This window comes from Tachypleus tridentatus, chromosome 4, assembly GCF_004210375.1.
Source record: "Tachypleus tridentatus isolate NWPU-2018 chromosome 4, ASM421037v1, whole genome shotgun sequence".
In the NCBI taxonomy this organism is placed as follows: Eukaryota; Metazoa; Arthropoda; class Merostomata; order Xiphosura; family Limulidae; genus Tachypleus; species Tachypleus tridentatus.
Window position 1 is genome coordinate 2,858,588 of NC_134828.1, and position 21,808 is coordinate 2,880,395.

Consider the following 21,808-nt stretch of genomic DNA (forward strand, 5'->3'; position numbering starts at 1 on the left):
ACAGTGTTCATTTTTCAAAATATACCAGTAACACAGTGCTCATTTTTCAAAATATACCGGTAGCACAGTGTTCATTTTTCAAAATATACCGGTAGCACAGTGTTCATTTTTCAAAATATACCAGTAACACATTGCTCATTTTTCAAAATATACCGGTAACACAGTGTTCATTTTTCAAAATATACCAGTAACACAGTGCTCATTTTTCAAAATATACCGGTAAGCACAGTGTTCATTTTTCAAAATATACCAGTAACACAGTGCTCATTTTTCAAAATATACCGGTAACACAGTGTTCATTTTCAAAATATACCGGTAGCACAGTGTTCATTTTTCAAAATATACCGGTAACACAGTGCTCATTTTTCAAAATATACCAGTAACACAGTGCTCATTTTTCAAAATATACCGGTAGCACAGTGTTCATTTTTCAAAATATACCAGTAACACAGTGTTCATTTTTCAAAATATACCGGTAGCACAGTGTTCATTTTTCAAAATATACCAGTAACACAGTGCTCATTTTTCAAAATATACCGGTAACACAGTGTTCATTTTCAAAATATACCGGTAACACAGTGTTCATTTTCAAAATATACCAGTAACACAGTGCTCATTTTTCAAAATATACCGGTAACACAGTGTTCATTTTTCAAAATATACCAGTAACACAGTGCTCATTTTTTCAAAATATACCGGTAAGCACAGTGTTCATTTTTCAAAATATACCAGTAACACATTGCTCATTTTTCAAAATATACCGGTAACACAGTGTTCATTTTTCAAAATATACCAGTAACACAGTGCTCATTTTTCAAAATATACCGGTAACACAGTGTTCATTTTTCAAAATATACCAGTAACACAGTGTTCATTTTTCAAAATATACCGGTAAGCACAGTGTTCATTTTTCAAAATATACCAGTAACACAGTGCTCATTTTTCAAAATATACCAGTAACACAGTGTTCATTTTTCAAAATATACCGGTAACACAGTGTTCATTTTTTCAAAATATACCGGTAACACAGTGTTCATTTTTCAAAATATACCAGTAACACAGTGCTCATTTTTCAAAATATACCAGTAACACAGTGTTCATTTTCAAAATATACCGGTAACACAGTGTTCATTTTCAAAATATACCGGTAGCACAGTGTTCATTTTTCAAAATATACCAGTAACACATTGCTCATTTTTCAAAATATACCGGTAGCACAGTGTTCATTTTCAAAATATACCAGTAACACAGTGCTCATTTTTCAAAATATACCGGTAACACAGTGTTCATTTTTCAAAATATACCAGTAACACAGTGCTCATTTTTCAAAATATACCGGTAGCACAGTGTTCATTTTTCAAAATATACCAGTAACACAGTGCTCATTTTTCAAAATATACCAGTAACACAGTGCTCATTTTTCAAAATATACCGGTAACACAGTGCTCATTTTCAAAATATACCAGTAACACAGGGCTCATTTTTCAAAATATACCAGTAACACAGTGCTCATTTTTCAAAATATACCGGTAACACAGTGCTCATTTTTCAAAATATACCAGTAACACAGTGCTCATTTTTCAAAATATACCAGTAACACAGAGCTCATTTTTCAAAATATACCGGTAACACAGTGCTCATTTTTCAAAATATACCGGTAACACAGTGTTCATTTTTCAAAATATACCAGTAACACAGTGTTCATTTTTCAAAATATACCAGTAACACAGTGCTCATTTTTCAAAATATACCAGTAACACAGTGCTCATTTTTTCAAAATATACCAGTAACACAGTGTTCATTTTTCAAAATATACCGGTAACACAGTGCTCATTTTTCAAAATATACCAGTAACACAGTGCTCATTTTCAAAATATACCAGTAACACAGTGTTCATTTTTCAAAATATACCGGTAGCACAGTGTTCATTTTTCAAAATATACCAGTAACACAGTGCTCATTTTTCAAAATATACCGGTAGCACAGTGTTCATTTTTCAAAATATACCAGTAACACATTGCTCATTTTTCAAAATATACCGGTAGCACAGTGTTCATTTTTCAAAATATACCAGTAACACAGTGCTCATTTTTCAAAATATACCGGTAGCACAGTGTTCATTTTTCAAAATATACCAGTAACACAGTGTTCATTTTTCAAAATATACCGGTAGCACAGTGTTCATTTTTCAAAATATACCAGTAACACAGTGCTCATTTTTCAAAATATACCAGTAACACAGTGTTCATTTTTCAAAATATACCGGTAGCACAGTGTTCATTTTTCAAAATATACCGGTAGCACAGTGTTCATTTTTCAAAATATACCAGTAACACAGTGCTCATTTTTCAAAATATACCAGTAACACAGTGTTCATTTTTCAAAATATACCGGTAGCACAGTGTTCATTTTTCAAAATATACCGGTAGCACAGTGTTCATTTTTCAAAATATACCAGTAACACATTGCTCATTTTTCAAAATATACCGGTAGCACAGTGTTCATTTTTCAAAATATACCAGTAACACAGTGCTCATTTTTCAAAATATACCGGTAGCACAGTGTTCATTTTTCAAAATATACCAGTAACACAGTGTTCATTTTTCAAAATATACCGGTAGCACAGTGTTCATTTTTCAAAATATACCAGTAACACAGTGCTCATTTTTCAAAATATACCAGTAACACATTGCTCATTTTTCAAAATATACCAGTAACACAGTGCTCATTTTTCAAAATATACCAGTAACACAGGGCTCATTTTTCAAAATATACCAGTAACACAGTGCTCATTTTCCAAAATATACCGGTAACACAGTGCTCATTTTTCAAAATATACTGGTAACACAGTGCTCATTTTTCAAAATATACCGGTAACACAGTGCTCATTTTTCAAAATATACCGGTAACACAGTGTTCATTTTTCAAAATATACCGGTAACACAGTGTTCATTTTTCAAAATATACCAGTAACACAGTGTTCATTTTTCAAAATATACCAGTAACACAGTGCTCATTTTTCAAAATATACCAGTAACACAGAGCTCATTTTTCAAAATATACCAGTAACACAGTGTTCATTTTTCAAAATATACCGGTAGCACAGTGTTCATTTTTCAAAATATACCAGTAACACAGTGTTCATTTTTCAAAATATACCAGTAACACAGTGCTCATTTTTCAAAATATACCAGTAACACAGTGCTCATTTTTCAAAATATACCAGTAACACAGTGCTCATTTTTCAAAATATACCGGTAACACAGTGCTCATTTTTCAAAATATACCAGTAACACATTGCTCATTTTTCAAAATATACCAGTAACACAGTGCTCATTTTTCAAAATATACCAGTAACACATTGCTCATTTTTCAAAATATACCAGTAACACAGTGCTCATTTTTCAAAATATACCGGTAACACAGTGCTCATTTTTCAAAATATACCAGTAACACATTGCTCATTTTTCAAAATATACCAGTAACACAGAGCTCATTTTTCAAAATATACCGGTAACACAGTGTTCATTTTTCAAAATATACCGGTAGCACAGTGCTCATTTTTCAAAATATACCAGTAACACAGTGCTCATTTTTCAAAATATACCAGTAACACAGTGCTCATTTTTCAAAATATACCAGTAACACAGTGCTCATTTTTCAAAATATACCGGTAACACAGTGCTCATTTTTCAAAATATACCAGTAACACATTGCTCATTTTTCAAAATATACCAGTAACACAGTGCTCATTTTTCAAAATATACCAGTAACACATTGCTCATTTTTAAAAATATACCAGTAACACAGTGCTCATTTTTCAAAATATACCGGTAACACAGTGCTCATTTTCAAAATATACCAGTAACACATTGCTCATTTTCAAAATATACCAGTAACACATTGCTCATTTTTCAAAATATACCAGTAACACAGTGCTCATTTTTCAAAATATACCGGTAACACAGTGCTCATTTTTCAAAATATACCGGTAACACAGTGCTCATTTTTCAAAATATACCAGTAACACAGTGCTCATTTTTCAAAATATACCAGTAACACAGTGCTCATTTTTCAAAATATACCGGTAACACAGTGCTCATTTTTCAAAATATACCAGTAACACAGTGCTCATTTTTCAAAATATACCAGTAACACAGTGCTCATTTTTCAAAATATACCAGTAACACAGTGCTCATTTTTCAAAATATACCAGTAACACAGTGCTCATTTTTCAAAATATACCGGTAACACAGTGCTCATTTTTCAAAATATACCAGTAACACAGTGCTCATTTTTCAAAATATACCAGTAACACAGTGCTCATTTTTCAAAATATACCAGTAACACAGTGCTCATTTTTCAAAATATACCGGTAACACAGTGCTCATTTTTCAAAATATACCAGTAACACATTGCTCATTTTTCAAAATATACCAGTAACACATTGCTCATTTTTCAAAATATACCAGTAACACAGTGCTCATTTTTCAAAATATACCAGTAACACATTGCTCATTTTTCAAAATATACCAGTAACACATTGCTCATTTTTCAAAATATACCAGTAACACAGAGCTCATTTTTCAAAATATACCGGTAACACAGTGCTCATTTTTCAAAATATACCGGTAACACAGTGCTCATTTTTCAAAATATACCAGTAACACAGTGCTCATTTTTCAAAATATACCAGTAACACAGTGCTCATTTTTCAAAATATACCAGTAACACAGTGCTCATTTTTCAAAATATACCGGTAACACAGTGCTCATTTTTCAAAATATACCAGTAACACAGTGCTCATTTTTCAAAATATACCAGTAACACAGTGCTCATTTTTCAAAATATACCAGTAACACAGTGCTCATTTTTCAAAATATACCAGTAACACAGTGCTCATTTTTCAAAATATACCGGTAACACAGTGCTCATTTTTCAAAATATACCAGTAACACAGTGCTCATTTTTCAAAATATACCAGTAACACAGTGCTCATTTTTCAAAATATACCAGTAACACAGTGCTCATTTTTCAAAATATACCGGTAACACAGTGCTCATTTTTCAAAATATACCAGTAACACAGTGCTCATTTTTCAAAATATACCAGTAACACAGTGCTCATTTTTCAAAATATACCAGTAACACAGTGCTCATTTTTCAAAATATACCAGTAACACAGTGCTCATTTTTCAAAATATACCAGTAACACAGTGCTCATTTTTCAAAATATACCGGTAACACAGTGCTCATTTTTCAAAATATACCGGTAACACAGTGCTCATTTTTCAAAATATACCAGTAACACATTGCTCATTTTTCAAAATATACCAGTAACACAGTGCTCATTTTTCAAAATATACCAGTAACACAGTGCTCATTTTTCAAAATATACCAGTAACACAGTGCTCATTTTTCAAAATATACCGGTAACACAGTGCTCATTTTTCAAAATATACCAGTAACACAGTGCTCATTTTTCAAAATATACCGGTAACACAGTGCTCATTTTTCAAAATATACCAGTAACACAGTGCTCATTTTTCAAAATATACCAGTAACACAGTGCTCATTTTTCAAAATATACCAGTAACACATTGCTCATTTTTCAAAATATACCAGTAACACATTGCTCATTTTTCAAAATATACCAGTAACACAGAGCTCATTTTTCAAAATATACCGGTAACACAGTGCTCATTTTTCAAAATATACCGGTAACACAGTGCTCATTTTTCAAAATATACCAGTAACACAGTGCTCATTTTTCAAAATATACCAGTAACACAGTGCTCATTTTTTCAAAATATACCAGTAACACAGTGCTCATTTTTCAAAATATACCGGTAACACAGTGCTCATTTTTCAAAATATACCGGTAACACAGTGCTCATTTTTCAAAATATACCAGTAACACAGTGCTCATTTTTCAAAATATACCAGTAACACAGTGCTCATTTTTCAAAATATACCAGTAACACAGTGCTCATTTTTCAAAATATACCGGTAACACAGTGCTCATTTTTCAAAATATACCGGTAACACAGTGCTCATTTTTCAAAATATACCAGTAACACAGTGTTCATTTTTCAAAATATACCAGTAACACAGGGCTCATTTTTCAAAATATACCGGTAGCACAGTGCTCATTTTTCAAAATATACCAGTAACACAGAGCTCATTTTTCAAAATATACCAGTAACACAGTGCTCATTTTTCAAAATATACCAGTAACACAGTGCTCATTTTTCAAAATATACCGGTAACACAGTGCTCATTTTTCAAAATATACCAGTAACACAGTGCTCATTTTTCAAAATATACCAGTAACACAGTGCTCATTTTTCAAAATATACCGGTAACACAGTGCTCATTTTTCAAAATATACCAGTAACACAGTGCTCATTTTTCAAAATATACCAGTAACACAGTGCTCATTTTTCAAAATATACCAGTAACACAGTGCTCATTTTTCAAAATATACCGGTAACACAGTGCTCATTTTTCAAAATATACCAGTAACACAGTGCTCATTTTTCAAAATATACCAGTAACACAGTGCTCATTTTTCAAAATATACCAGTAACACAGTGCTCATTTTTCAAAATATACCAGTAACACAGTGCTCATTTTTCAAAATATACCAGTAACACAGTGCTCATTTTTCAAAATATACCGGTAACACAGTGCTCATTTTTCAAAATATACCAGTAACACATTGCTCATTTTTCAAAATATACCAGTAACACATTGCTCATTTTTCAAAATATACCAGTAACACATTGCTCATTTTTCAAAATATACCAGTAACACAGTGCTCATTTTTCAAAATATACCGGTAACACAGTGCTCATTTTTCAAAATATACCAGTAACACATTGCTCATTTTTCAAAATATACCAGTAACACAGTGCTCATTTTTCAAAATATACCAGTAACACAGTGCTCATTTTTCAAAATATACCGGTAACACAGTGCTCATTTTTCAAAATATACCGGTAACACAGTGCTCATTTTTCAAAATATACCAGTAACACAGTGCTCATTTTTTCAAAATATACCAGTAACACAGTGCTCATTTTTCAAAATATACCAGTAACACAGTGCTCATTTTTCAAAATATACCGGTAACACAGTGCTCATTTTTCAAAATATACCAGTAACACAGAGCTCATTTTTCAAAATATACCAGTAACACAGTGCTCATTTTTCAAAATATACCGGTAACACAGTGCTCATTTTTCAAAATATACCAGTAACACATTGCTCATTTTTCAAAATATACCAGTAACACAGTGCTCATTTTTCAAAATATACCAGTAACACAGTGCTCATTTTTCAAAATATACCAGTAACACAGTGCTCATTTTTCAAAATATACCGGTAACACAGTGCTCATTTTTCAAAATATACCAGTAACACAGTGCTCATTTTTCAAAATATACCAGTAACACAGTGCTCATTTTTCAAAATATACCAGTAACACAGTGCTCATTTTTCAAAATATACCAGTAACACAGTGCTCATTTTTCAAAATATACCAGTAACACAGTGCTCATTTTTCAAAATATACCGGTAACACAGTGCTCATTTTTCAAAATATACCAGTAACACATTGCTCATTTTTCAAAATATACCAGTAACACATTGCTCATTTTTCAAAATATACCAGTAACACATTGCTCATTTTTCAAAATATACCAGTAACACAGTGCTCATTTTTCAAAATATACCGGTAACACAGTGCTCATTTTTCAAAATATACTGGTAACACAGTGTTCATTTTTCAAAATATACCAGTAACACATTGCTCATTTTTCAAAATATACCAGTAACACAGAGCTCATTTTTCAAAATATACCGGTAACACAGTGCTCATTTTTCAAAATATACCGGTAACACAGTGCTCATTTTTCAAAATATACCAGTAACACAGTGCTCATTTTTCAAAATATACCAGTAACACAGAGCTCATTTTTCAAAATATACCAGTAACACAGTGCTCATTTTTCAAAATATACCAGTAACACAGTGCTCATTTTTCAAAATATACCGGTAACACAGTGCTCATTTTTCAAAATATACCAGTAACACAGTGCTCATTTTTCAAAATATACCGGTAACACAGTGCTCATTTTTCAAAATATACCAGTAACACAGTGCTCATTTTTCAAAATATACCGGTAACACAGTGCTCATTTTTCAAAATATACCGGTAACACAGTGCTCATTTTTCAAAATATACCAGTAACACAGTGCTCATTTTTCAAAATATACCAGTAACACAGTGCTCATTTTTCAAAATATACCAGTAACACAGTGCTCATTTTTCAAAATATACCGGTAACACAGTGCTCATTTTTCAAAATATACCAGTAACACAGTGCTCATTTTTCAAAATATACCAGTAACACAGTGCTCATTTTTCAAAATATACCGGTAACACAGTGCTCATTTTTCAAAATATACCGGTAACACAGTGCTCATTTTTCAAAATATACCAGTAACACAGTGCTCATTTTTCAAAATATACCAGTAACACAGTGCTCATTTTTCAAAATATACCGGTAACACAGTGCTCATTTTTCAAAATATACCAGTAACACATTGCTCATTTTTCAAAATATACCAGTAACACAGTGCTCATTTTTCAAAATATACCGGTAACACAGTGCTCATTTTTCAAAATATACCAGTAACACAGTGCTCATTTTTCAAAATATACCAGTAACACAGTGCTCATTTTTCAAAATATACCAGTAACACAGTGCTCATTTTTCAAAATATACCAGTAACACAGTGCTCATTTTTCAAAATATACCAGTAACACAGTGCTCATTTTTCAAAATATACCGGTAACACAGTGCTCATTTTTCAAAATATACCAGTAACACAGTGCTCATTTTTCAAAATATACCGGTAACACAGAGCTCATTTTTCAAAATATACCAGTAACACAGAGCTCATTTTTCAAAATATACCGGTAACACAGTGCTCATTTTTCAAAATATACCGGTAACACAGTGCTCATTTTTCAAAATATACCAGTAACACAGTGCTCATTTTTCAAAATATACCAGTAACACAGAGCTCATTTTTCAAAATATACCAGTAACACAGAGCTCATTTTTCAAAATATACCAGTAACACAGTGCTCATTTTTCAAAATATACCGGTAACACAGTGCTCATTTTTCAAAATATACCGGTAACACAGTGTTCATTTTTCAAAATATACCAGTAACACAGTGTTCATTTTTCAAAATATACCAGTAACACAGTGCTCATTTTTCAAAATATACCAGTAACACAGTGTTCATTTTTCAAAATATACCGGTAACACAGTGCTCATTTTTCAAAATATACCAGTAACACAGTGCTCATTTTTCAAAATATACCAGTAACACAGTGCTCATTTTTCAAAATATACCAGTAACACAGTCCTCATTTTCCAAAATCCAAAATACAGCAATTTAGTTATTTAAATTTTTCAAAATTGTAAAACAAGCCACTGAAGTAACGACTTTCGTTTTGAAATCTAACGAAGTTCACCAGTAAACCAACTAATATTTAACGTCAGTGGTTGGTCTCTCTCATGTATATAAACAGTAAACCAACTAATATTTAACGTCAGTGGTTGGTCTCTCTCATGTATATAAACAGTAAACCAACTAATATTTAACGTTAATGGTGTCTCTCATGTATATAAACAGTAAACTAACTAATATTTAACGTCAGTGGTCTCTCTCATGTATATAAACAGTAAACCAACTAATATTTAACGTTAATGGTGTCTCTCATGTATATAAACAGTAAACTAACTAATATTTAACGTCAGTGGTCTCTCTCATGTATATAAACAGTAAACCAACTAATATTTAACGTCAGTGGTCTCTTTCATGTATATAAAGAGTAAAACAACTAATATTTAACGTCAGTGGTCTCTCTCATGTATATAAACAGTAAACCAACTAATATTTAACGTCAGTGGTTGGTCTCTCTCATGTATGTAAACAGTAAACCAACTAATATTTAACGTCAGTGGTCTCTCTCATGTATATAAACAGTAAACCAACTAATATTTAACGTCAGTGGTCTCTCTCATGTATGTAAACAGTAAACCAACTAATATTTAACGTCAGTGGTCTCTCTCATGTATATAAACAGTAAAGCAACTAATATTTAACGTCAGTGGTATCTCTCATGTATGTAAACAGTAAACCAACTAATATTTAACGTCAGTGGTCTCTCTCATGTATATAAACAGTAAAGCAACTAATATTTAACGTCAGTGGTATCTCTCATGTATATAAACAGTAAACCAACTAATATTTAACGTCAGTGGTCTCTCTCATGTATATAAACAGTAAACCAACTAATATTTAACGTCAGTGGTCTCTCTCATGTATATAAACAGTAAACCAACTAATATTTAACGTCAGTAGTCTCTCTCATGTATATAAACAGTAAACCAACTAATATTTAACGTTAATGGTGTCTCTCATGTATATAAACAGTAAACCAACTAATATTTAACGTCAGTGGTCTCTCTCATGTACATAAACAGTAAACCAACTAATATTTAACGTCAGTGGTCTCTCTCATGTATATAAACAGTAAACCAACTAATATTTAACGTCAGTGGTCTCTCTCATGTATATAAAGTGAGATTTATAAAGTGAAAATTAGTTGTTGTGTTTTTACTTTCAGTTAGCGTGTTTTTAGTATATGTTGTTTTTATTTGACTGAACTTGAGTTTTCATGGGTGGGTTGGTGGAAGTGGGCGGAACACGAGAATTCAACTGTCATTATCAAATGAACAAATGTGCTCCTAAAAACTTCACTGTAATACTAATTCATTAGTCTTTTCAAGTCAAATGTACCTACGATTGATAACGAAAATACAATGAGAGAAATACGCTCATATGACAGTCTTCGCCCTCCACAGCCATCACTTCCTTTAACACATAAATAACACACGTTGTGAGAGTAAAATGTTTATTTCTCCAGCCGCGAAAGTGAGCACAGAATGTGCTGACCAGTTGTATGTCTTCGAAAGAACACCAGGGTACAAATTTGAGCGAGACGACGACAATGAAGTGTTTGCTTCCGACAGGACAGAATGCCAAGACAAATGTCTCAACGAATATAATTTCGTCTGTCGCTCGGCAACGTTTGATCGCGCAGGTCAGAAATGTCGAATCAGCCGAGGGACAAAGTACACGGCACCTGATTCCTTTCGTCAAGATTCGAACAGTGACTACATGGAAAACATGTGTTTATCAGGTATGTGTGGTTTCAGTTTGACTTTTAACTGATTAATAATTTATAAAGATCGTATTTAGGTTTATTTTTATGGCCGATAGGTGGCTAGAGGCAAAGGGTTAACTTATCGGATTGTGAATTCTTCCGATGGTCCATGGTTCGGGCCCCGCTTCTGCAGTATTGTGTTTCCTACACTAGCATCAAGGCATTCATTATTAAATTAGAGTATCCCAAAATTTGGCGTTAGATACTGTTGGCTAGCTGCTTTCTATCTGGTCTGTTTGTAAGGACTGATGACATACACAACCCTTATGTAGCACAACCCTTATGTAGCATTTTATTGCGGCTAATACTCGAAACAAACAAACTTCGTCGACAATTTCGTATCAGTAATTATTATACTGGCACTTTAAGTGAGAGTTCAGTAATGACTATCTGTATAGTTAGACTCGCAATCTGAGAGTCGCGGGTTCGAATCTCCATCACACCAAACATGCTGATAGCGTGTGGGAGAAAATAGCCGTGGGGAAGATATAGTGTGACGACAATCCCACTATTCGTTGGTAAAAGAGTAGCCCAAGAGTTGGCGGTGGGTGGTGAAAACTAGCTGCCTTCCCTCTAGTCTTACACTGCTAAATTAGGGACTGCTAGTGCAGTTAGCCATCGTGTAGCTTTGCGCGAAATTCAAAACATTACAATAATCCACTGAACCTGACGATGACCGAAGAAGTTCGAAACGTTGTTCGCTCCTCTACATAGAATTTTCTCTATTCATACCAGCCGTTTTTTACATATATATTTTTCTCTATAAGTGGGTTTTCTCGTCATCACGGATTGTTTGAAACACAAGTAAACGATGTTTAAACATTAAAATCTAGATAATCAAATAAAACGAATTTTAAAATTTCTTAATTAGATTTTAATATTTAAACAGCGATTACTTGAAACACGTTGTTCGCTCATCTTCGGTAATTGTCAGTTTCACAAAGAAAGAGGTAACTGACCAGTAGCTGACCACATGTTTGAAGGGGTTGTGTAACTGAGTGTCGGAATGTAGAGGGCAAGCTTAGATGTTTGAATATATAATTTTATATTATTTATTTTTATTATTATTATTTATTATATTATTTTTTAATATAGGTATAAAGGTGTTCCTTTGTGTTGGTTTATTTTGGATTTAAGTTGTTGTATAAGTAAGGCTTCTTTAATTTTGCATTTGTTTATGTTTGTTTATTTATTTAGTATTTGAGTGTTTTCTATGGTTATGTTGTGTTTATTTGACTTGCAGTGTTCGAAAACGTGTGAAGGTGACTTTTTTATGTTCTTTGAATCTGGTTTCCATTTTTCTACTTGTTTCTCCAATATAGAAGTCGTGGCAGTTATCACATTGTATTTTATAAATAATGTTGGTGTGGTGTTTGTCAGTGTAGTTTTTACATAGTATAGACCTCAGTTTTGTGCCTGGTTTTTGAATAAATTTGGTATTAACTGGAATGTCATATTTTGTTACTAGTTTTTGCCAAATGTTGGTTATTTGTTTGCTGATGTCAGGAATATATGGTATGCAGCAGTATATGGTTTCGTGATTTTTTGATTCGTGAGATATATTTACATTAGTTGGTTCGTTTTGCTTTCTGTCTAGGTGTGTGCGTATAATGTTTTCTACGGTTTGTGGAGGAAACTTATTGATGTTGATAAAGTATTGTTTTATTTTGTCTAATTCATCGTTAATTTTATCTGGTGAGCATAGTTTTATGGCTGTGTTTATTTGGTTTATTAGTATGTTGAGTTTTTGTTTTGTTTCATGTGCTGAGTCCCAAGGAATGTATAGTCCAGTATGGGTGAGTTTTCGGTGGATTTCTGTTTTGAGTTGTGTATCGGTTCTTGTAGTTTTGAGGTTAAAAAAATGATATTTGATTGCTTTCTTCCTGTTCACATGTGAAGTTAATTTTGGGATGTATAGAGTTAATGTGATTGAAAAAATTATTTATATATAATAAAATACCATTTCTTTATCCATCTCACAACCAGCAGACATCCTAAACGTTAATGTCTTCAGCAGCATGTAGACAGTCTGTAGACCATTCATTTGTCTACGTCATTGATGTAAATCAAAAAGAGCAAATGTCCTAACACTGAATCCAGTTTGAAAGCAGAAAATAGAAACAAACTAACGGCATCACTACACAAATTATTAAGTGCACCAACAAAATACATATCACCTTACAACATATTTCAAGAATCACAATCCACTCAACAAAGAATCTAAATAAATAAAATCCATGTTATTAACATGAATTCCTTTTTCAGGTACAGGGCACACGACAGGCAAACTTTCGGCGCCTGTCGTGTGAAAGTGGGTTTTCTCGGAGCACTCCTGTTTCCCACATCAAAATCTTCAGGCATTGGATTTCTAGATCCCAGCCCAGGCAACTTTTGCCAGACCCTGAATCGGGCCGTTTGATTTGATCTGGATTTGAATGAATTACATTCATGTTCACATCTGCCCAACTTTTTCCTTTCGGGACAGGTCCCGGCCTTTCTTTCCACTGCTGCCTTTGCCTCCACCCAAAACAACATTTAGAGAGACATTCTCCACCCAAAAAGTCAAGAATAATAACGATAATTAATTTATTAAAATAATAATAAAAAAAAATCACCACTTAATCTTAATAACAATCCACGAAAGGGGACGAAGAGGAACTACAAAGTTCCTGAACACCCCAGTTGGAGAGAGAAATCAGAAGAGTTCTCTCTCTCTAAACTGAACCCCTGCCATGTTAGTTTAGTTTAGTTTAGTTTCAGTTTGACTGATGTATCCCACTTGTTCCAGTTTGATTGAACTCCATTTATAGCAACCCTCTGCTTTCTTCCGGGTAGCCAGTTTTCTATTAAGTGAACCAACCTCTCTCCCACAACTAAAGAGAAAACTTTTTAATAAACCTTTCATGTTGTACCTTGTCAAATACTTTCTGATAACATAGATATATCAAACTATATCCGTACACTCATTTGCCTGACGTCTTCAAAGAACGTCAGAAGACCTGTAGGACAAGATATTCCCTAGTGAAACCATTCTGGCTATTCAATAAAATTTTAAACTTTGTTAAATAAAGGGCCTTTCAAAGCACCATCAAGCAGACTTCTCACCATTGGTATGAGATTAATAGACCTGTAGTTACTGTGACAAGTGTTATAATCTTCCTTGAAAGGATAAGTAACATGAAAACAACTTCCAGACTTCTGGTATTTCTTCAATAACTTACATAAGATATTAGTTAGTGACTCAGATATCCAATCCTTAACCTACTCTAAAACCCTTGAGTAAATATTACCTAGCCCAAGAACTTTAGGATCGCATCTGATAGTTCATGAAACCATGTGAGTGTTGAACCAACTAGAATGAAGGTTTGAACATACAAAGGTTTTCTAGTAAAACGTTTTTTAACAAGTAAAGTGTCGACACTGAAATACATTTGTTGTAACTTACAAGCAACACGTGATAGGATGACGTATTGTAGAGCTGTATACACTAACATGTGTACTGGAAAGAATCTTACAATAATATCAATCAGATATTTGGAAGGAGACACACAGCTGAAGATAAAATGAAAATAAAGATAATAATAGTACAACTAAACAACTTATTGGTTATAACACTACTAATACAACTGAACAACTTATTGGCTATAACAGTACTAAATCAACTGAACAACTTATTAGTTATAACAGTACTAAATCAACTGAACAACTTATTAGTTATAACAGTACCAAAACAACTGAACAACTTATAAGTTATAACAGTACTAAAACAACTAGACAACTTATTGGTTATAACAGTACTAACACAACTGAATAACTTATTAGTTAAAACAGTACAAAGACAATTGCGTTACCATCAAATTCAAGGTTAGATCCCTTCCAATACTGAGATGCGATTTAAAACTTGTAGGTGAACATAAACTGATAAAGATGGTGGAAACAACTGATTAACGTTTCAGTTGTCAGCTAGAAACAACTAATTAACGTTCCAGTTGTCAGCTAGAAACAACTGATTAACGTTCCAGTTGTCAGCTAGAAACAACTGATTAACGTTCCAGTTGTCAGCTAGAAACAACTAATTAACGTTCCAGTTGTCAGCTAGAAACAACTAATTAACGTTCCAGGTGTCAGCTGTAAACAACTAATTAACGTTCCAGGTGTCAGCTGTAAACAACTAATTAACGTTCCAGTTGTCAGCTGGAAACAAATAATTAACGTTCCAGTTGTCAGCTAGAAACAACTAATTAACGTTCCAGTAGTCAGATAGAAACAACTAATTAACGTTCCAGGTGTCAGCTAGAAACAACTAATTAACGTTCCAGGTGTCAGCTAGAAACAACTAATTAACGTTCCAGGTGTCAGCTAGAAACAACTAATTAACGTTCCAGGTGTCAGCTAGAAACAACTAATTAACGTTCCAGGTGTCAGCTGTAAACAACTAATTAACGTTCCAGGTGTCAGCTAGAAACAACTAATTAACGTTCCAGGTGTCAGCTAGAAACAACTAATTAACGTTCCAGGTGTCAGCTAGAAACAACTAATTAACGTTCCAGGTGTCAGCTAGAAACAACTAATTAACGTTCCAGGTGTCAGCTAGAAACAACTAATTAACGTTCCAGGTGTCAGCTGTAAACAACTAATTAACGTTCCAGGTGTCAGCTGTAAACAACTAATTAACGTTCCAGCTGTCAGCTAGAAACAACTAATTAACGTTCCAGGTGTCAGCTAGAAACAACTAATTAACGTTCCAGTTGTCAGCTAGAAACAACTAATTAACGTTCCAGGTGTCAGCTAGAAACAACTAATTAACGTTCCAGGTGTCAGCTGTAAACAACTAATTAACGTTCCAGTTGTCAGCTTGTACCCATCATACTACTGGATAAACTAGAACAACTTGAGTAAAAAGTATTGTTCAAAGAGAAAACAACATGTTGCGAGCAGGTCTTGAACTTGTAACCATCCAAGTACGAGTTTCAAGAGTGAAGTTTTGAAAGACACGGTCTCACACTATATAACAAATATGGTACAAATGCTATTATAATCTAATATTATTTTGTGTTAAACACTGGACTGATCAAAATAAACAACTTCTAGTGTTTGTGTCATTCAGGTAGATATTTAGACATTATGTTGTAGAAATGCACTGCCACAGTGTTATTACATTGTATGACGTCATATATTTTAAATATATGTTGGTTTCGTTCCACACGTATTCAGGAAGTAAAAAGTCTGGAGACAGCAGTGGCCAGACCATGTTGTTCCTTATAATATATTACAGCAGTTATTTTTTCTTTTATTATTGGAGTTTATTATTACTTTGTGGAGGTTATCTCCAGCGGCGTAGTGGTAGTTAAAGAAGTGAGTGAAGCGATTTGAAAGTGTTCTTATGATTAACAACTATTACGTCACGAAGACATAAAAAACACATACTTCAGAAATAGTGCCTGTAAGTTGTAATTGAAATTAAAATCTACATTTTAAAATGTAATTAAAATAATAATTTTCTTTCACCTTGAACATTTGAATTCCTAGACAACTTATTAACAAAACTTCCAAGCTTGGTCACTAGTGAGTTTCTTGGACTGGGATACTCGTGTTTATGTGTCAACTGAGATCTAAGTCATTGGATACATAGTCATCTGGTTTCCAGTTTTGAATCAGAAGAATTGTATGGGATGCCTTTTAAATACCGGATTAGAATATTAAGATCTGATAGCATATGGTGCTCACAGTTTTCTAGAAAGTATTTGTATGTCGTGATTGTGTTTGGAAGTAGCAGTATGAAACGTTTACAAAGGAACTCTATTTCCTTTCTCCAAAGCCTGGATTTACCTTTGTTAGCCATTCATTTATTTCTAAAGTATGGAGCTTAGAAATTATGTTTGACATGGAATTAAAAGTTCCAGCCATGACCCATTTGGTTCATGAAAAGAAGTTGGTGTGGATAACCATTGTTTCATGTTGTTTATAATACTAGTTAAATATTGACTATGGCTGACTGAAATAATCATTTTGTGTCCGTCAGTGTTATTAATAAAACTTCATTTCTTTACTGGCATTATATACTTCTAAAACCTTTGTAACACTTATATTACTTCATTGGTTCTAAAAACCGAATGCTTTGATGAATTAACTTGTCTTCATAAACTGTACTAACACCCATTTTCTGTAAGGCTACTCAGACTGTAACGCTAAGTGAGAAATATTAGATAAATTGGTCATATTTATATCACTGGAAATTATGTATTTATTTGTTACTGTGTAAGTGTGGTTAAACAGGAAGTTCTTCTACACTTTTACACCTAAATTGTAACTAACATTCAAATACATAAGTTTACTGGATCAGGTTTTATACACAGTCATATTGTGAATGTTTTCTTTCCCTTTTATATAGTACTTAACACAATAATTGTTGTAATTATTGTACTAGAAACAAGCCAATAAACATTACCCAACATGTTTTCGAAGTCACGTGAAGTTTATTATTTAGAGTGGCGATTCATTGCTTTATTTTCGAACGGTTTGAACATCAGCACTGACAGTAAAATAAACATAAGAAATAAGTGTGAAAATATTGGGAGTAGAAATTCTGAGCAGATTTATGTTGAAATATCGTGATCCGTACTGATAAGTACCAACAGTACTTTGTTTCATATAGTAGCTATGTCATTTACTAACAACATGATACCGTACTGATAAGTACCAACAGTACTTTGTTTCATAGAGTAGCTATGTCATTTACTAACATTGTGATCCGTGCTGATAAGTACCAACAGTACTTTGTTTCATAGAGTAGCTATGTCATTTACTAACATTGTGATCCGTGCTGATAAGTACCAACAGTACTTTGTTTCATAGAGTAGCTATGTCATTTACTAACATTGTGATCCGTGCTGATAAGTACCAACAGTACTTTGTTTCATAGAATAGCTATGTCATTTACTAACAACATGATACCGTACTGATAAGTACCAACAGTACTTTGTTTCATAGAGTAGCTATGTCATTTACTAACATTGTGATCCGTGCTGATAAGTACCAACAGTACTTTGTTTCATAGAGTAGCTATGTCATTTACTAACATTGTGATCCGTGCTGATAAGTACCAACAGTACTTTGTTTCATAGAGTAGCTATGTCATTTACTAACATTGTGATCCGTGCTGATAAGTACCAACAGTACTTTGTTTCATAGAGTAGCTATGTCATTTACTAACATTGTGATCCGTGCTGATAAGTACCAACAGTACTTTGTTTCATAGAGTAGCTATGTCATTTACTAACATTGTGATCCGTACTGATAAGTACCAACAGTACTTTGTTTCATAGAGTAGCTATGTCATTTACTAACAACATGATACCGTACTGATAAGTACCAACAGTACTTTGTTTCATAGAGTAGCTATGTCATTTACTAACATTGTGATCCGTACTGATAAGTACCAACAGTACTTTGTTTCATAGAGTAGCTATGTCATTTACTAACATTGTGATCCGTGCTGATAAGTACCAACAGTACTTTGTTTCATAGAGTAGCTATGTCATTTACTAACATTGTGATCCGTGCTGATAAGTACCAACAGTACTTTGTTTCATAGAGTAGCTATGTCATTTACTAACAACATGATACCGTACTGATAAGTACCAACAGTGCTTTGTTTCATAGAGTAGCTATGTCATTTACTAACATTGTGATCCGTGCTGATAAGTACCAACAGTACTTTGTTTCATAGAGTAGCTATGTCATTTACTAACATTGTGATCCGTGCTGATAAGTACCAATAGTACTTTGTTTCATAGAGTAGCTATGTCATTTACTAACATTGTGATCCGTACTGATAAGTACCAACAGTACTTTGTTTCATAGAGTAGCTATGTCATTTACTAACATTGTGATCCGTGCTGATAAGTACCAACAGTACTTTGTTTCATAGAGTAGCTATGTCATTTACTAACAACATGATACCCTACTGATAAGTACCAACAGTACTTTGTTTCATAGAGTAGCTATGTCATTTACTAACAACATGATACCCTACTGATAAGTACCAACAGTACTTTGTTTCATAGAGTAGCTATGTCATTTACTAACATTGTGATCCGTGCTGATAAGTACCAACAGTACTTTGTTTCATAGAGTAGCTATGTCATTTACTAACATTGTGATCCGTGCTGATAAGTACCAACAGTACTTTGTTTCATAGAGTAGCTATGTCATTTACTAACATTGTGATCCGTGCTGATAAGTACCAACAGTACTTTGTTACATAGAGTAGCTATGTCACTTACTAACATTGTGATCCGTGCTGATAAGTACCAACAGTACTTTGTTTCATAGAGTAGCTATGTCATTTACTAACATTGTGATCCGTGCTGATAAGTACCAACAGTACTTTGTTTCATAGAGTAGCTATGTCATTTACTAACATTGTGATCCGTACTGATAAGTACCAACAGTACTTTGTTTCATAGAGTAGCTATGTCATTTACTAACATTGTGATCCGTGCTGATAAGTACCAACAGTACTTTGTTTCATAGAGTAGCTATGTCATTTACTAACATTGTGATCCGTGCTGATAAGTACCAACAGTACTTTGTTTCATAGAGTAGCTATGTCATTTACTAACAACATGATACCGTACTGATAAGTACCAACAGTACTTTGTTACATAGAGTAGCTATGTCATTTACTAACATTGTGATCCGTGCTGATAAGTACCAACAGTACTTTGTTTCATAGAGTAGCTATGTCATTTACTAACATTGTGATCTGTGCTGATAAGTACCAACAGTACTTTGTTTCATAGAGTAGCTATGTCATTTACTAACAACATGATACCGTACTGATAAGTACCAACAGTACTTTGTTTCATAGAGTAGCTATGTCATTTACTAACATTGTGATCCGTGCTGATAAGTACCAACAGTACTTTGTTTCATAGAGTAGCTATGTCATTTACTAACAACATGATAACCTCAAAAATATGTGTAAAAAGGTGAAAATATAAACTTTGACCATAGTTGTTTGGAACTTTGTCATCAATACCAACAGAACTACATGTTTTATTTTGTGTTTTGCAATATATTTTTTCATTATACTTTGATAACTTACAGTCTGGATGAAACGGTTAATAATTCTTTTTTTTCTAGGGGTGGTCAAAAGTTTATAAGTTCAGATCGGATTTGTTGGAAATAGCGAGAAAACGTTGTTTCCACAGTACTGGTTATCTCTAGGAAAACGAGAATGAGACAGCTTGACAGTCTCAAATAATTAATATCAGTTTTAAACTAAGCAGTCAAACATTTTTAGGGTAATTTACAATACATGAAATAACAAATAATTTTATTTGTAGGGATGAAAACAGAATACACTAAGTAAATTCTTTTAAAAATCTACTTTGTTTAAACTTGTGCCATACTCTCGCCCCTAGATAACCTCTTGAACAACGCCTCCTACGAGTGCTACCAAAGGAAACGGTTAGCTGGATCTCACGAGGCAGAGATCAAAGCCTTCTCCTTCCGAGAATGTCTGGACGAGTGCATGAGGCGTTATGGCCGCGATTGTTGGTCAGTTGAGTTCAGCTCGCGTTATCAAACTTGCCGATTTAGTAGCTACGAAGGTCATCGGAATGGTAGGCCTAACTTGGTCGACGATGATTACTACGACTTTTACGAGTTTAAATGGAGTAAGTAGTCGTGAGCTAAGGTCTTGTGACAGTTAGGCATAACGTGCTTGATCTCGTGTGTCTTACGTAACGATTCTCACAGGGTTTCCTGTTTTCATGTTCAAGATCCAGAAATAACTTGCTTTTAAAATAATCAATGAAAGTTTATCCAAGATGTGTGTTCTGTAGTATCATTTTTCGAAATTGTGAGATACAGGTAAAAATAATTTTGTTAAAAACTGAATTAATAAAACGTATTCTGTGGTTATCTGTTGTTGTTTTTTTTGTTCTTTGATTTTCGCACAAAGCTACTCGAGGGCTATCTGTGCTAGCCGTCCCTAATTTAGCAGTGTAAGACTAGAGGGAAGGCAGTTAGTCATCACTGCCCACCGCCAACTCTTGGGCTACTCTTTTACCAACGAATAGTGGGACTGACCGTCACATTATAACGCCCCCACGGCTTGGAGGGCGAGCATGTTTGGCGCAACCAGGATGCGAACCCGCGACCCTCAGATTACGAGTCGCACGCCTTAACACGCTTGGCCATGCCGGGACCTGTGGTTATCTAACTTTATAAAGAGAAAGCTATGCTTGATTTTGGAAATGACAATATTTGTTTTGTTTTTTTTGTAAGCAGGAATGTTTGGTGCTAAAATGTGGTTAATTATAAAAACAATAGTTGTCCTGAAATAAATGGAATATTCCTAGATTTTTTAATGAAAATGCGATAATCGGTATTAGTTTTTTTGGTTACAGTAATGATATAAATCTTTCTTTTGGGCATCTTTCAGCTTTCAAGGCCAAATATATTTCTCAATTGAGTTTGTTTTTGTTT

General features: G+C 33.5%; 1 protein-coding gene across 2 annotated transcripts in view; it reads left to right on the forward strand.

Moving 5' to 3' along the window:
• Positions 1-21,808, forward strand: part of LOC143248450 (uncharacterized) — a 60,750-nt gene that overhangs the window by 11,305 nt on the left and 27,637 nt on the right. Inside the window, exons 4-5 of one of the 2 annotated variants that reach the window (XM_076496823.1) lie at positions 11,012-11,287; positions 20,740-20,994. In XM_076496823.1, the coding sequence (XP_076352938.1) occupies positions 11,012-11,287; positions 20,740-20,994 (531 nt within the window). The remainder of the gene's footprint in view (positions 1-11,011; positions 11,288-20,739; positions 20,995-21,808) is intronic. The other variant, XM_076496824.1, reaches the window with a different exon arrangement.